Source organism: Dermacentor variabilis, chromosome 1 (genome assembly GCF_050947875.1).
Source record: "Dermacentor variabilis isolate Ectoservices chromosome 1, ASM5094787v1, whole genome shotgun sequence".
NCBI classification, from domain to species: Eukaryota; Metazoa; Arthropoda; class Arachnida; order Ixodida; family Ixodidae; genus Dermacentor; species Dermacentor variabilis.
This window is the reverse complement of record NC_134568.1, coordinates 179994942-180011450: the sequence shown is the minus strand read 5'-3', so window position 1 is coordinate 180011450 and position 16509 is coordinate 179994942. Positions and strand designations below refer to the sequence as shown.

The following is a 16509-nucleotide window of genomic DNA, read 5'->3' as shown; positions in this document are numbered from 1 at the left end:
CATATTTTACAGCAGAGCACGGTACATACAAACAGCAACTCCTGACCGCTTGTTTTTAAAAACTATGAAAACAAATTGGGACGCGGTCACAGTTTAGATCCAGTTCAAGCTTGCACAGTGTAGCAACAAAGTAGCCGCAAGTTATCGTTTGTGAAAGCGGAAAACAGCCCGTGAAAGTAGCAACTAAACAAAGATACACAAGCAGAAGAGCAACACGAACAATCTCAGTGAACATTAAGAGCATTCCGATGAACAATGATCTCTACCAACGACTAAGCATCACTTTTCACCTCGAAATCTGAAGCTTCGCGGAAGGGCACGAATGCCTCAGTGAAGTGGCGGAACTCAGTAGGGCGGTCGCTTTTCCACACATCGTTGAAATCACCGTCGGCAGTACTCCGAGTTTTGACAGTGAGCACGGCGTTGGTCGGGCCTTGTATCGTGTAGTAGAAACGCATCTGTGGACAATCAGAAACCCTTATGAAAATATGTGCGTACGCTACTTCCAAAAACAAAACCAGGCATGCACGAGGCAACGCAAGATACATGGAAAAATGCGTGCAATGCGAGAAATATTTTGTTAGCCAATACTACACGTTTAAACATGCAAAATTCCTTACACAACCGAAAAATCTCTCAAACGAACGTTGAAATTGAAATATGAGTCAATTTGATCGTCCGATTTTTCAATTTGTTTTTTTTTTTCTTTTTGTTCATGAACGCCTTAGCAGCCTTGCAACTCTCTCTCGTTGCAGCTCCTGACGTCATAAACCCCAACCTCCTCCAGGTGTCATGTGAAGTTGTGACTGCTGATGTTTTGCTTTTCCATCGTCTGGTGTAATGGCTGCTGGTATGTGCGCGAAACGCAAGAAACGCTTCAATCAAAGAACTTCGCAATTCGTCCATATCTGTTAGAGTGCTAAAGTTTTTGTCACCCAGAGAAGGCTCGTTGAGGGAGACCGGTGACTACACTGTTGACAACAATCATTTGTGGAGAACCACGAGCTTTTCTAGTGTTTCGCATGTGTGATGTAAACAAGACCTTATTTTAAAATACCCTGAAAAATGCTAATGTCAAAAGCCACTTTTTGCGAGTATTGCTTCCAGTGCACAGAAGCGACTGTCCCGCGCAAACCTAGCGGGCACGCTAGGGCTATCCTTCGCGGAATGGAGATATCGACGAAGATATGTGCGTATGCGGCTGACAAAGCACTAGGGTTTGTACGTCTGAGCTTCAGAAGCTTTTTTTGATGTGTTATGTTCACCAGTAAAGTAGACAGAAGTGCACGCAGGCATTCAGACAAAGTTGTTTTTTTTTTCTCGCTGGATGTTTCTCCCTGCAACGGATCTGAGCTGGTTCGACGACGGTGGGCAATTCTTGCTGTGATTTTTATCACAAAAGACACACAACTGCGAGTACTTTCACTTGCCGCTCGTTTTCGTCGCTAAAGTTGTATGACAGGTTGGTATTTCAGCTACACCACCTACCAATAGCTTAGCCGATTGTTGGCGCCAACGTCATGTCAATACTATGTCTTGCACTCCTAGCATTAGTGCAGTCGCACCAGGGTGGTCACACATTGAAACTACGAGGCGGCTCTGTGACAATCGCATAACTGTTTACGTAACATGTAAACAATCGTGTAACTGTTGACGTACCACGTCAGCAGCACAATGTTGCCGATTAAACTAGGTATTTCAGACACCGCACCCGCGCGTTTTGGATCTTGACGCCACCGCGGTTCATAATACAAGTTCCCGGTGTTACACGAATGTAGCCTTCAGTGGTCTGAAACTTCTGAACTGGATTAATGGAATTTTATGCTCTTCATTGCAAAATTAAATTCTAATATGCCGGTCGATCATGTCGTGGTCCTCTCCAGTGTATTCTGAACTCATTTTGGTGGAGTTGTCTCCCTATTACGATAATCCTCAGTAAGCTTCGACAACTGTGTTTCAATAAAAACTCACCGCGAAGGACACAAGCTCATATTAACAAGGGAGCAAAATCTGCAATAGCGAGGAAGTTTGACCAAGTCAGGTAATGAGTTGAGGGCCAGCTCTTACCACACAAAGAGTGGAGGCATTCAACTGAGGGCCCAGAAGTGATGCGACGACAGTCTTCGCTTTTGACTTCAAGTACAGGAAAGAACCTGTTGAAGAAAAATGAAATTATTGTCAGGTGCTTGACCAAAAGTAAAAATGAAATCAAGTCATATGTGCCTGTAGTTTACACCAGTCTCTCATTACATTACCCTTGTCGCTCTCGCGTGCCAGAGTAAATTTTTATCCCGCTAATATTGCCTTTGCCAAATAGATCTAAACCACTACACGTTTCATGAACTGTCGATAGAAGGCTTCTTTCACTAGGAGGTGAACCTGCAATATACCCTCTAGGGCCTAAGGGCTTACGTCCTTGCATTTTCAGCCAACCAGTGTCTCTAGGTTACATAGCGGCACAAGCAAGATCTATGCGAAAGTGTTTACGGATATGCGGTACATCGTCATTCTTTAGAGTAACTTTTGATCATACGAATGTACATTGCACGACGCGGTGATACTGGCAATGTAATGTTTATGATGGTAGCGCGAAAGGAGACACTAATAGAGTACAAGGGAGACGACACAAGCGCATATGTCCTCTCCCTTCTTTTGTATGTACCTGTAAGTGCCTGCTTTCGCGCTGCGACCATGAACGCATAAAAACTTGCCCAGTATTCTATATATTGCTGAATGTAATGTTACCGCCTTTTCCTCCACTTGTGTGATCTCGCGTTGGTCCACGTGTCAAGGATGGGAAAGGTTTTACTCTTGTCCAACCACCACCTCGGCTTGCCTCCAATGGAGTCCAGTCGCAGAACGACGAATCGAAGTTGCACCTAAACTTGTAGTCGTCTAGAAAGTAAACATGACAAGGATACTCATCTCGCGATCATTTTTAAGCGTGACTTCTTGTGACCAGCCATTTTTTACACGACCATTCACAAAGGCAGCGAACACAACGTAAATGTGACGGTCGTAATACATGTGGACTAAACGTAACACGCGTTCAATTTTCTAAAGTGATGTTGCAAACAGAAGAAAAATAATCTATCACTAAAGAGTGGCTTTCTTTGGTGTTGCTAGATAAGCTACATTATCAGCACTTCTGACATACGAGTAAACGAACGTTGTGTTCAAGAATGGGAAAACAGTTGTGTATATACAGTCAGTTATGTTAAAGTCGAACAAGTGTCATAATTGAAGTTGCTTGCCCTACATCAACTCCAGTTTTCTGCATCCACCTAAGCAAGTATTTTGGTTACTACAGTAATGTAAAAGCCATCGTCCTTCGTAACGTGTTTGTTCTGTAGCAATTGCAAGTACTCTGACGCAAAGCGTCTTGCCGGTCATGACGTCGATAATTCAGTTACTCCTCACCAGTTAAACAAGCCCTCTCGCTAATTAGACTGAGAAAATAATTGTCTTAGTTTGTTCATTCACACGCGGCCTTTAAAACTTCAGTCTTATATTCGCAGCTCAATGGAAAAGTTGAGAGAAGAGAACTGTAGGTATAGAGGCAGGAAGACAAAACGGACAGGAGTAGACGCGCACAGCGCCTCGCTGTCTCCTGTTCGACTTCTCTCCGTCTTGCTTTCTTCGCTCTGTAGCTATAGTCATGTACTGCCTACAAGACCAACTTTTTACACTTTTGAAGAGAAAATAAAAAAACATATTCGCAAAAGTTACATTTAAAAAAAGTATACGCCGCACTTTCTCTGAAGAGAGAGAAAGCGAGAGAGAAGCGGTGAGAGAGAAAGAAAATCAAAAAGAAATAATAGGAGAAATGGGCAAAATGTCATACAAAAATGTTGTGAGCTCTTTCTCGGGATGCGAAGGTATATGCAGCATGTTAAGTCACAGGTAAGGGGGGGGGGAGGGACAAGTGCGCAGTAAAACGGTATGTGCATAGATAAGAAACGGAGGTTTCGTAACTTTACGGTGTATGGTTGCACTGCTAAGGTGGCACATACAGGGACACTGACACGAAAACACGAAACAGACACGGGCCTTGCGCGCAATGTCCTGTGCGTGCAATGTTAGCAGCGCAGTCATACACTGTACAGTTATGGCACACCAATCAGCCCCCGCAGAGGCACTTCTGAGCGACCTCATAGTAAGCTGCAATTACAGTGAAGATAAAGCAACATTTTCGACATACTTCCCCTGTGACCAGCGTGGTGGCAACAGATGACCTGAGAAATCGGGTCTATATTGCCGTGCGTACGTGCGCATTAGTTGCTTGATAGCAACAGCACCTTGAATTAAGAAGGAAATTCCGGAGCTGCGATAACAATCTTCAGCTGCTTATGAATGGGGGGGGGGGGGGGGAGGGAGTGGCACAGTGCGCTGTGGATGAAGGAGGCAAAGAAGGCGTGAAGTGAAAAAGGTGGGCGGGAAATGGAAGCCGGCGCCCAGCTTTCGCACTCCCGGTGTAGTTGCCAGGCAATAGCAAGCCGCTCGCCGTCTATGCGGAGGAAGTGCCCGGGCCCTTCCCGTAGATGGGATATTAATTGTATCTGCTGACACCCAGATGAGTCCATGTACCAGAGCGAATCATCGAAGTTCATTTTTTTTATTATTTCAGCCTACCGGAAGAAGTTTGATATTGTCTTTCTTTCTATATTTATTTACAGACTTACATACGATATGCCTGAGCTGAATCCGGATAAACGTTTATAAATAAGAACATCAACTTGAACGTATAAAAACCTGGCTATTTCCTTTAGACAAATTGAATTCCCCCCTCCACCCCCGCGAAGAAAAAGAAAAGAAAAAGAAAGAAACATAAATGCAAGAAGGTTGGGAACTTTGAACGAAATAAAGCTTACCGCAATCCTCTTCGTCACTTAAGTCACCACAGTGGTCGATATAGTCGCAGCGATGCTCCATTACGACTGCAACCCTGTTCTTGCATGCGAACATTCCTGGACTTTGTTGTGACGTTGGCACTGCAAGCAGGGAGATGTATGAATTTTTGCGTACACTGAAAGCTTAAATAGCACACTATGTTAGACTAGTTATTGTACACAGAAGTCCACTAGTTATAGCAAGTAATTACTGAAACTTCTTGGTGAACAGACGTTGTGTCTCGCCTAGATATGGCAGCGCTCTGACAGACGCTTATGGACTTCGTCTAAACAACACGAGCCGAATTCACAAAGCTATTTGTTCGTAAATGATGTTTGCCATTGGCTGACCGCCTTCGCTAATAGTATGTCCAACTTCACGATTGGCGGGCATGTGCTTTTACGAATAGTTCGAAGTAGTTTTTGCGAATACAGGCCCCGGTCCGCACGAGACGGTAACCTTAGGCTGAGCACTGAGAGTCTGCATGCTATGCCAACGCCTCCCACCTTGCCTCCGCGCTATACCACTCACCAGTAAGCCCTGAGGTATGCAGAAATTTAGCCAGCAATATTCAAAATGAAGCATGCCAAGTGGTAGCGGTAGTTGGAGAATTAAAAAGAAAGAATGACAACCTTTAACACTGCAACGAAATGGTTCAGCTGCGCATGTTCTTAAACGGCATTATAGCAGCTCATTTCTTGGATATAGATTATCAAGAACGTATTAAGTTTCCACAACCATCGACTATAGCCTCAAAAGAGGAACTGGGCTTCCTAATAGAACTTTTTAGCTCTTATTTACACCTAGAGCACCAGTATGTTGGTACCATCTGTTCAAAATATTGTATACGTTGCAAATAGAAGTGACTATTGCTTAGCTGAAATATATTGTACATGCCAATAATGCCACTTGTCCTAATCAGGTTCCTCTCCTCGTTGCGGTGCACATTACATCAGTGCTTCGACTCATTCGTCAAGCAAGCTCGCTGTCTCAGAATACGCCCAGAATGTATGCGGCGAGCGTCGTAGCTGGCGGGACGATACGGCCGTTATCAGGTTGACGTGACGCACGTCCCACAGTCTGCAATAGCCGCGACGACCGCCACCTGATCAATAACCCCCACGGTGGCTCCCCATGAATAAAGGACCAGCAGCGTCATTCGCGTCGACAACCACCAACCATGCTGTCAGTTTTGACGCCGCCCCTGCCGAGCAGTATTTCTTCTACTCTTTCCGTGCACAAGCTCGTGCAGTCATTACAGTGAATTAATTACAGTATGCGCCTGATATTCCTAGTCCCCCTACCTTCGCCAATACATTTTTACCCACCTGCATCGGCATCATGGTTCCTGATCTACTTTTTCTATAATTAATTGTGACCCCGCTACCCTAAGCGCCTTCACGTCTAGAGAGGAAATAATTATATAAATAATCTTGCACAAGACGCTGCTTGACAAGTCTGCTTGCTGCGTGATTAGAGCGTAGTTCGCAGAATAATGCTTCCGCTCTTGCTTTTATTCTCGCCTTAAAGCGAAGCTTGCTTTACGAACCCTTCTAGAATTTCCAAACCCTGGCTGCGGGGTGCTGCTGCTGCTGCTGCTGTCTCGCCGAATCGCTCGCACTTTTAAAAAAAAACTGAATTATGCGCCCGATGGCGACATCGAACTTCCAACCCACAGCGCCGCCACCCGACGCTCTAATCGTTAGGCCAGAATCACATGCATACTGATATCGTGCCAACGCCGAACTAGCTCTTTCAGATGATCGCTGCATGCGTAGCAGTGCGCGAGAGTACACGCACACGCGCCCGTGTCCTTTACGCTGAAGACACAGAAACGAAAAGGGCAAACTTATAGCATTAAACCGCATCATGGAAGGTTCGCTTCACATAGACATCAAGATGTGCGTTGGATCTGCATATATATGCAGATTTTCTTGTTTCAGTTTTCTTAATTCAACAGAGCACTAAATCACTTCTCTACGGCCCTTTCAGACGCAGTAGTAATGTTCTATCCAGTTATCAAGGCAGTTCGTACGAGTCGTGCGAATTGTCACTCGTGGAAGATGTGCGCTGACCATGTCCTGAGGCACTATAGCGCCATACGTCCCAACGTGGCAAAACGGAATCCCAACGCCACGTAAAATCATATCGCACGAATCATCCAAGTGTTCGCTGGTTTCAGCCTACAGCAGACACAAATGTACAGTCAACTGTCGGGAATTCTGACAGCGCTCGTTCGCCTGCCGCGCTAACACCGAAAAGGAATAGCCTGCGCTTTCAGTGCCGTGCATATCAAGCTTCAAATTTACCCTCAATTTTGGATTGCCCTATAGCGTCAATAGGACTGGGTAACTATACATGGGTAATATAATGCATAAACATGGTCTCGTTAGTACGCTTTGCACGGTCTCTCTCTCTCGTGTCCTTATACCTTAGCTCAGTTCTCTGTACACACGTGCTATAAAGCTACTCAAAAGCTCTGAATGTGTGCTCATCTGCAAAATGCGATTCACAACTCTGGAAAATTCAGAAACCATGGGCTATTGAATTCAAATGTGCGACACTTATACAACTGATCTGAACTTGGTTCCCACCAGCCGCACACCAGCATTGCAAGATAGCAAATACACAAGGTGGTCCTGCCAGTAATCCTTTTTCTTACAAAACGCACGTTATGAAGCAAGTTGCGTAATGTCTACAAAGGAGTCGAGTACGTTCAAATACCTGGCATGTCGCAGCCTTGGAAAGATATGTCATCGATGGCAGTGTAGCTGTCGTCAGCTGGAGAATCATAGCCGCGTAGGAGTATCTGTGAATTGTGCGCAAAATCATGCTTATTCTTAACCTAAGCATCACAATTTGGCGTGACATTGAAATACTTGCACGTTAAAAGAGTTAAAAGGATTCGTTTGGCCAATATTTCGCGATTTTTCAGCCATTTGATGTGCTTGAATTAACTATAAAACGAGCAAGCTTAAACGGGAGTTCAAACTCATATTATTAGTATTTCTTAACTAACATTGCTGTTTCGTGTTATATTGTTTCATCTCTTGAATTTCATATTTTTGCAATTCTGCCTTTTATACATGTACTTTTATTTGTTACCATGCCCCTCCTGCTTGGGCCACACGGCCTGCAGTATGCTGTAAATAAATAAATAAATAAATAAATAAATATAGTGCTCAAAAACAAAAAAAAAGCAGACGCGTGAACAACACAAGCTCTATCAACTTTTTTTTAGATTGGGTTGGTTGAGGTTGGTTGACATGTCATAACCGCGCAAATATGTTAATATTGTGTATATTGAAGTTACTCATGTGTGCATTAAGATAGCGCATGCGTCGTTCCCACTTCTCAGTTATACTGGCTGATATTCATTGAGCGCAAATGCGTAGATACCTCATTACCAAAACCTCTGTGTACATCGTAAGTCATCGTGCGCGATGCACATGTAAAATCGAACCACTACCTTGTACTATAGTCGGCATGAGAAAATGCACGATAGCAAAACGAACTAGCAGTATTACGAAGCACAAATGACTTTAAAAATGTATAACTGTATTTCGTAAGCTAATAATTAGTTTAGTAATTGGGTCATTAATTAGTCAATTATAGTTGATTGTGCAGTCAACCAAACAGTTAATCGATTATTTAAGCAAGGATTTAGCTCAATCTTTTTTTCAGCTCAATGTTCAATGCGTTATTTAGTTAATTATTTGGTTAGATAAATACAGAATTGGTCGATTAACTTAAATAATTAATTCCTTATTAAGTAATTATTCAATTAATTATTTGTTTAGTTGCCTAGTTAGTTAGTTAGTTAGTTAGTTAGTTAGTTAGTTAGTTAGTTAGTTAGTTAGTTAGTTAGTTAGTTAGTTAGTTAGTTAGTAAATGTTATCCACATTCAGTGGGAATGTCAAGGCAGAAAATGTAAGCAGCGAAAGGTAAAGACATAAAATAAAGCAAGTAAAAAATACGGAGGCAAGTTGGTTTTGTATAGTGCAAGCAAACCGGTGGAAAAAGAAACACTAGCAGAACCCTCCTGTTACCCGAACTGGTAACTAAGGTTCGAAGCTCATCCCAGATCGTAAGAGATCATAAAAAAATAATAGTCCCAGCTGCATAATGGGGCAGAAAGCTTTGTGTTGTGGCTTTACCTTTCGATAAACATGCACCGACAAGTAATAACACTGATAACAAGTGAATCGCTACTGGTATCATTTTTGCGTCGTAGGGACGTACCAAATAAGGTCAAGTTCTATCACTTGAATTTCAACACATCGGCTTTTCGACAAGCCGCCTCCGCGGAATGCTGTATAACAAGCGGCTGAAACTTCGTCCCAGATCACTTAAGCATGCAGCCACGTCTCAGTGATAACAGCCAGGACTCGCCTGTATGTTGCTAAACAAATGCAATGATATGCTCTAGGATTTCTTCTTCAATATACCTATGCAGCTGATTTATCTCAACTCAATATACAAGCGGCCTTGAAGGCAGGGACGTATTCCGTTACCTGCACTGCTGAGCGGTAACGTCCGAGCAGAAATTGGCCTTCGTTCCACTTTCCTTGTTGTGGGTTTTCAGCAAGTTCCCAAGAATCCCAGACCACAATTTGAAACCCGTTAACGTGCAGCTCCATCAGAAGCTTATGCGTATTATCTGAAACGACCAGAAAATATAACCTTATCACGTTCAGGCCCACTCTTAGCCTATATCCCACCAGGCACAGCCTGTCTTACACAGTACTTCGTTATGTACCATTATACAGACTGGGCCTGGTATCGGTAACTACGCTCGCACGAACAACAATGAAACCAACGTGTATAAGATTGATGTACTGCTCTTTGCCTTGCCCAATAAAGGATATAATCGTATTTTATCTAATAAGATTTTATCTAGAATTAAGGACGCCGATTCTGGAGTAACTTTTGCTCTGTTTCGTTTCCACATTTCAGTAGAAAACGTAGACTGTAAGCAGAGAAAATAAGTTCCGAGATTCAGCCGCCAGGATCAAGGCGAATAAAAAAACGAAAAGGGCGATAATTTCCCCCTCTGCGCCCGTTTCTCAGAATAACGAGGCTTAGAGAACGCTGTTTTTGAAAGACGATGGTGCTGCTAGCTATGCAAGTGAGTGCCCATAGAAAAACGAGTAATGCAGCTTCGTGCACGCTCGACACACATGAGATATCACGCTGTAAACTTACTTGGAGCCCGGTAGTTGAACCAAAATTTGACGACACATAGGTGACCCGTGTTGTGCAGTGTAGGACTGGACGCCTCAGCCAGCATCGTTTTTCCTTCGATTCGTTTACTCGCTCGCAGGAGGAGATAGTGACCTGCAACATATTGTTCTATAACTAATCCCACCCCGTGGGCAATGCATCCAAGCCCACAATTTATTGCAGATTATGACAGAGATAAAATAGTATCAACTTTAAAAATTCCTCTGTTTACTCTGCGTTCAGTCGCGAAAAACAACGCCGTCCACTCACCACTTTTCAAGTTTGTGCTGTGGTCTCTCATCGGTCCCAGAGCAGCCGCAGCCTTCTGCCTCTTCCAGGAGAAATCATCGTGGTGGAGCACATCTGGCCCATCGACTGACCATCCGCAGGTGGCGTTTTCGAACGAGCACGAACCGCAGTCCTGCTCATCGGAGCCGTCCGAGCAGTCCGCGATGAAGTTGCACCGTGCTTGGGCAGGGATTTTTTTTCCAGATTCAGCACACACGAACGGCGGCTTGACTGGTGTGGCTGTCGATGCATTCAGTATTATTAGTTCTGATACCAAGTCAAATAACCAAAAAGGGGTTTTGCTACCAGGCCTTGCAGCGAAGCTATGAGTTGCGTCGTATGGGATATGATTTGCAAGTGAATAGAATACATCACAGCATCATCTCGTGGTATCAAAATGCGCAGTAAAGTGTAATGAAGCATTTTCTTTTTACCCTACTCGTATAATCATCGTATGTTTATTTTATTTCATCTCGCTAACTCAATTGATTCAGCAGCAGCGTATAGAAGCACCTGTTCTTGCAAAAGAGAAATTGCATTACGTGTTTACACTCAGACACCCTTGATTTCGCAGCTCTGTTAAGTGCATATTTCTTTCTGCCAGTCGCTGTCTCTCCTTTGGTTACCCGTTTGTCTCTGCCAAATCCGAACTTCTGGCGACAGAATAATGTTAGTTTCGTATTAGCACCTAAAAACTACATGTTGTTGGCCCTCAGTTCTAAATGACAACATATACAAACGAAGTACTGGTGGCCTTCGCCTACCTGGAAGTGCATCTTGTCATATATTGATGCTACAAGCAAACCTTTGAGCATATCGTAGGAGTACATTTTGTTGGACTAGTTGGTGAAACATAGTCATTAAAAGACGAGCTTAAATTAACATAACGCAAAAAAAGCTTTAAGTAAAACCATGTTAAGTTGCATGGCGCTTACATGCCGAATTTTCGTGATACTAGCGGCACTGCACATACGAAGGAGTTTATATAGCTTCATATAGCTCGAAGTTCGTAATTTGTGTTCTGTATAGCTATCCAATATTTTGCCTTCTATATGATGCTTACGTGTAGTGTAGCAGGGGTATTGTAGAAGCTTCAAGTCGTCGATAGCCGCGAAGGCATCAGGTCTACCACCAGAAATGGCTGATATTACCGTCTGCAAAAACAAAAAGGAGGGGGGGGGGATAATAAAATATAGCAGCGCCGTGAAGCATACCAAACGAACGTGCAATGAACTAAACGAATGACTGAAAATATTAGGAAGGACTAAGAAGAACAATCACTTGGATTTCGAGGCTTTCAAGGCTTAAACAGGTTTACCGCGTGCATTTTTCAAATGCCGTACGCCACTTAAAAGCACCAAGATTAAGATCTACGTATTGTGGAAATGAGGCGTTCTTATGCAGTGTGCTCTACAAATGCCGCTTGCCAACACAAAGTGAGAGATCAAGTTACAACACTCACATTTATTGGGTCGACTGAAAAAATGGCCAGCTTCCATTCACCACTGGTACTTGTCGCAAGAGGGACTCCGCCGGCTATGACTGTCAAGTTGTTTGGCTCTTCCGATATGTAATGCCACAGGGTAGCACAGCGGTACCGCTGATCCGTCAACACAAGAGCGGCCTGCTGCCCTGGGTCATCCTCCTTGAATAGCAGATAGTGACCTATAAGTGAATGTTTAATAAAATGTCATTACTTCCTAGGTAGCGAGCCTAGTTCTCAGAACACCCACGCACCTCCGTTCATTTTGCCGCTTGCGCAAGGCAGTAGATAGTGCGACAAAATATGTCGAGCCCATGCGCTGCACTTGAAATAGGAATCTAGCAGCTTCTTTACATTAACTTGCTGCCCAGTGTTTACACTGTGCAACAGATTCCAACTTCCAGAAGTTCTTCCAACTACTGGCAGAACATTTAGACAATATTGAGGCATAAACCTGGAGCAACTGGGCAGGTTTGGTAAGGTAGTTTTATGGCGCCACCCACGGATGGACGTACGGTCACGTCAGGAGCTTAGAAATCCTTTAACAACTGCCGCTGTAAAACCAGAGCATCTAGCAGAAACTATATCACCGTCCTATCGATGGAATTCAGCCTTAAAAAGATGACCGATTCCTCAGTCGAGTAGTTCTTAAAATCTTGATGTTGTTCCCTTGCCAAGGAACCCGGCGAAGACATATCGAAGGTTTTTACGCGAGACCTTACATTGTCTTATCCCAATTTCTGGAACTGTATCCCCCGATATTGCTGGGCATTCTTCAGGGGAGTTTACCAGCTCCGAGGGAAATAAACATTTGTAGTCACGGCGTTTTCGGCAGCCCTAACTTAAGTAGTAGTGCGGTTTGCTGGGCCAGTTGGGGCATGATGACACTGTAGGGGATTCCAGCAAGAACAGACACGAACACAAGAAAGAGAAACGCACAGGACAACCTTGGAGACAATCCAAACAGTAATGAGAAGTGAGCAGCTTGGAACTATAGGCGTCAGGCGTCACGAAAATAACAAAAGCATCGCGGATCCTACATAAAACACGTAGATTGTCGAAATATTCTTAGTTTGCCACTTTTATTTAAAACATTTCCCGGCGCACTATAAAAAAATTACAAATGTGTCAAAATGCAGAGAAAAGCAAGAGGCGGCAAATATCACTTTGCACTCTTGTAGGTATCTTTGCAGGCGTGTAAGACAACTTGGTGACATGTTCAACTGCGCTAACGTTTGTGCTATGCCCCTCCAACGCCAAACATTTATGGGCCACAAGCACAATAACAAGGAAGAAATCTCTATACGCAATTCTAAAAATTGATTTGTAAATATAATCGCCTTACATCTCTGATCATGTACCGAATGTTGCTGGAGTAAACTAAATTAAATACTATAAAGTAAATATATTACAATAGAAAGGCTTTCTGGGAAGGTTTAATGTAATAGTTCAACGAGCACGTTGTGAATTTATTCACAATACATAAACATGAGCGCGGGGGGGTCTTTCTGTTGCCTTTAAAAATCGTGCGCGTATCTAGCAGGCCATCGAATTTTTCTGGGCGCTCCGCTGCTCTTTCTTGTTCACCTTGAGTATAGAAGAAACAATAAAAGGGGCCATGACACATTTATAAAGCGATACTGTGAATCAAAAACATTTTTAAAGCTATGTTGTGCTGCGAATCTCCCCTCACGCTGCTTTTTACAGGAGCGGGCGACAATTGGTTCCTAGAAGAAAAAGAAGCAAGCCCAGATATAAAAGCTTTCGAAGATAAGGTCTTCTCCAGACTTCAGGTTTATTTGGGGTTTGTGGGGTCTGGATACCTGGCCATTTTAGTCTCGGCAAATTAAACGATTTGAGGCCTTCTGTAGTGCACATAGGGCAATGAAAAAGGCGTCCAAACAAAGCTTCGAACGAAAAAGACACCAAGTTATCGTAGAGCTATGTACGGAGCAATAATAATGCGTAATTGACGCAAAAAGGGCGAAATTAAAGCCAGATGGGCCGATTCAAGAGATAACTGGCAGCTTTTCAAAAATAAACTACTATCTTTAATTGACAGTTATATACCTCAACGAAAGATACCCTCAAACACTAGATCGCCATGGTTCAACAACTGTCTTAAACGCCTGCGCAACAAAAAGAAACGGTTATTCCGCCGGGCCAAGCAATCAAATCTCCCCGCTAATTGGTCAACGTACCGTCAAGTGGAAACTGAGTACATCCAAATGACTAGTAACACTAAAACTACCTTCTTGAGTGTTACACTGCCCTCGTTCCTTCAAACGAGTCCGCGCAAGTTTTGGAGTGTTGTTAATGACACTAAAACAAACATTATACATTTAAATTACCCTGGTGGCACCAGTGTTCCACCTAATCAATGTTGCAGCGTTTTGAATGAGGCGTTTGTCTCTTTCCTCAATGCCAATATCATCGTCAATTTACCGAGTTCAAACTTCCCAAGTTCAAACTTCCCTGTGATGGATCCCATAATAATTGACTGGGTAGGCATTAGCCGGCCAATCAATAATCTGCAGATTTCGTCTGCCAGTGGGCCTGATAGTATTAATTCAAAATTATTGAAATGCACTGAGGTGTTTTCATCTGTTATTCTTTCTAAAATTTTTCCTCAGTCGTTGCAGTATTCCTCGCTCCCGCGTTACTGGAAGAAAGGAAAGGTGGTTCCAGTCCCAAAGTCAGGCAATGCGCATACTCCCGAGAACTACCGTCCCATTTCATTGACAAACATTCCATGCAAACTTTTGGAACGCATCATTTACTCTCACCTTGTTGAATTTTTGGAAACCAATTCATTCTTTCATTCCTATCAACATGGCTTCAGGAAAATGTACTCGTGCGAAACCCAACTAGCTTGCTTTACTAATGATCTTTTTGCTGCATCTGACAATAACTTTGACGTTGACTGTATTTTCTTGGACTATGCTAAGGCCTTTGATACCGTAACGCACGATCTACTAAACCTTAAACTCGATCAGCTTAACATTGATCCTTTAGTATTAGCCTAGATTAAGGACTTCCTTTCCAATCGAACTCAGTACGTAACTGCCAATAACGCTTCCTCTGCTTTTTCATCGGTTACATCAGGGGTCCCGCAGGGATCCGTCCTCGGGCCTCTGCTCTTTCTAATTTATATTAACGATCTCCCTGACTGCGTGAAATTGTCTTCAATTTACCTATTTGCTGATGACTGCGTAATATATCATAAGATTAGTGACCCCGCCGATTCCACTTAACTACAAGAAGACCTCAACAATTTATCTATATGGTGCAATGCGTGGAACATGAAACTAAACGTAAATAAATGTAAATATATGCGCATATCACGCCGCTCTAACAATAACAATACTGATACACGCATGTATTTTCTGAATAGCGCTCCTCTCTGTCAAGTTAATTTTTACAAGTATCTCGGCCTTTACGGCACTCACGATCTATCATGGCACAAGCATCTTGAATTTATAACTTCTAACGCTAATCGCACGCTAGTCTATCTACGCAGAAACTTTTACGCCGTTCCTGCATCTTTAAAACTGACGCTTTACAAAACACTTGTTCAATCAAAATTAGAATATGCCTCGGCCGTCTGGGATCCCCCTCAAGTATCACTAACCCTCTCCCTCGAAGCCATTCAGAGCCACGCGTCCCGCTTTATTCTATCTAATTACTCTCGTCATGCTAGCGTAACACTCATGAAGCAAACCCTTAACATACCGGAACTTTCAGTACGTCATGCATACAGTCGCCTCTGCCTTTTCCACAAGGTTTACCACAACCCGGTATTAAAAGAAAAACTTCTTACTCCTCTTTCCTACTTTTCATCCCGCAGCGATCACCCTCATAAAGTTTTCGTGCCATCTTGTCGCACGAACGCGTACTATTACTCTTTTTTACCTGGCACCTGCAATGACTCGAACCACCTCCCCGCATCGGTCGCTACTATTATACTCATCGAGGTTCAAGACTGCTGTTTTCTATGCCATCTAACAAATATCTTATTCATTAATCTGCATTCTTCTTCTGTGTATATGTACCACTCCTTTCTGTAGCGCCTACGGGCCTTGAAAGTATTTAAAATAAATAAAATAAATAGTGCAATCTAAATATGTGGACCGAACTCGGAGGTAGTTCAGTCGAGACAAACCACATGGTACATTAAGGCGCCCCAAAGGTTCTTGTCCTTCTTCAATGTCGACCGCTGTTGATTCGCCTTTTTTTCTAGTATGTCTTCTTTTTCTCCGTCCACTTGTAATTTGTGCAGGGCAATTTAGAACGTTGGCTTGCACCAGATAATACGTTAAAGAAATACTCAAGAAAACAATAAACAACACACCTTCGTCCGAGTTTAATGTGTGGTCTCGGGTGACAGGCGATAGACCGGCCCGCTGCAACGACCAGCGTCTCGTCACGTTATCTGCGAGAGGAAAGAAGTGACTGGCAAGGAACACAAAGTCACTTTTACGTCTTCCGTGGCAGTTTCAAAGTTGGACCTACAAGTTACAACGGCCATTTGATTTCCTTCCGTTTCTATCATCCCCCACTTAAACTGCTGATATCAGCATTAACTCAAGCGGAATATCTTTCGAGTCAAACTGATGGGTCTAACA

The 16509-nt window shown here is 43.3% G+C and overlaps 1 protein-coding gene across 1 annotated transcript in view; it reads right to left on the bottom strand.

Annotated features, from left to right (window-relative positions):
* Positions 1 to 16509, bottom strand: part of LOC142588573 (MAM and LDL-receptor class A domain-containing protein 1-like) — a 273168-nt gene that overhangs the window by 136020 nt on the left and 120639 nt on the right. The window contains exons 35-45 of the mRNA XM_075700413.1: positions 16236 to 16316; positions 11864 to 12066; positions 11465 to 11555; positions 10384 to 10641; positions 10096 to 10227; positions 9405 to 9550; positions 7615 to 7699; positions 4872 to 4991; positions 2746 to 2895; positions 2068 to 2153; positions 291 to 458 (exon numbers count right to left, since the gene is read on the bottom strand). Coding sequence (XP_075556528.1) covers positions 291 to 458; positions 2068 to 2153; positions 2746 to 2895; positions 4872 to 4991; positions 7615 to 7699; positions 9405 to 9550; positions 10096 to 10227; positions 10384 to 10641; positions 11465 to 11555; positions 11864 to 12066; positions 16236 to 16316 — 1520 coding nt within the window. The remainder of the gene's footprint in view (positions 1 to 290; positions 459 to 2067; positions 2154 to 2745; positions 2896 to 4871; positions 4992 to 7614; positions 7700 to 9404; positions 9551 to 10095; positions 10228 to 10383; positions 10642 to 11464; positions 11556 to 11863; positions 12067 to 16235; positions 16317 to 16509) is intronic.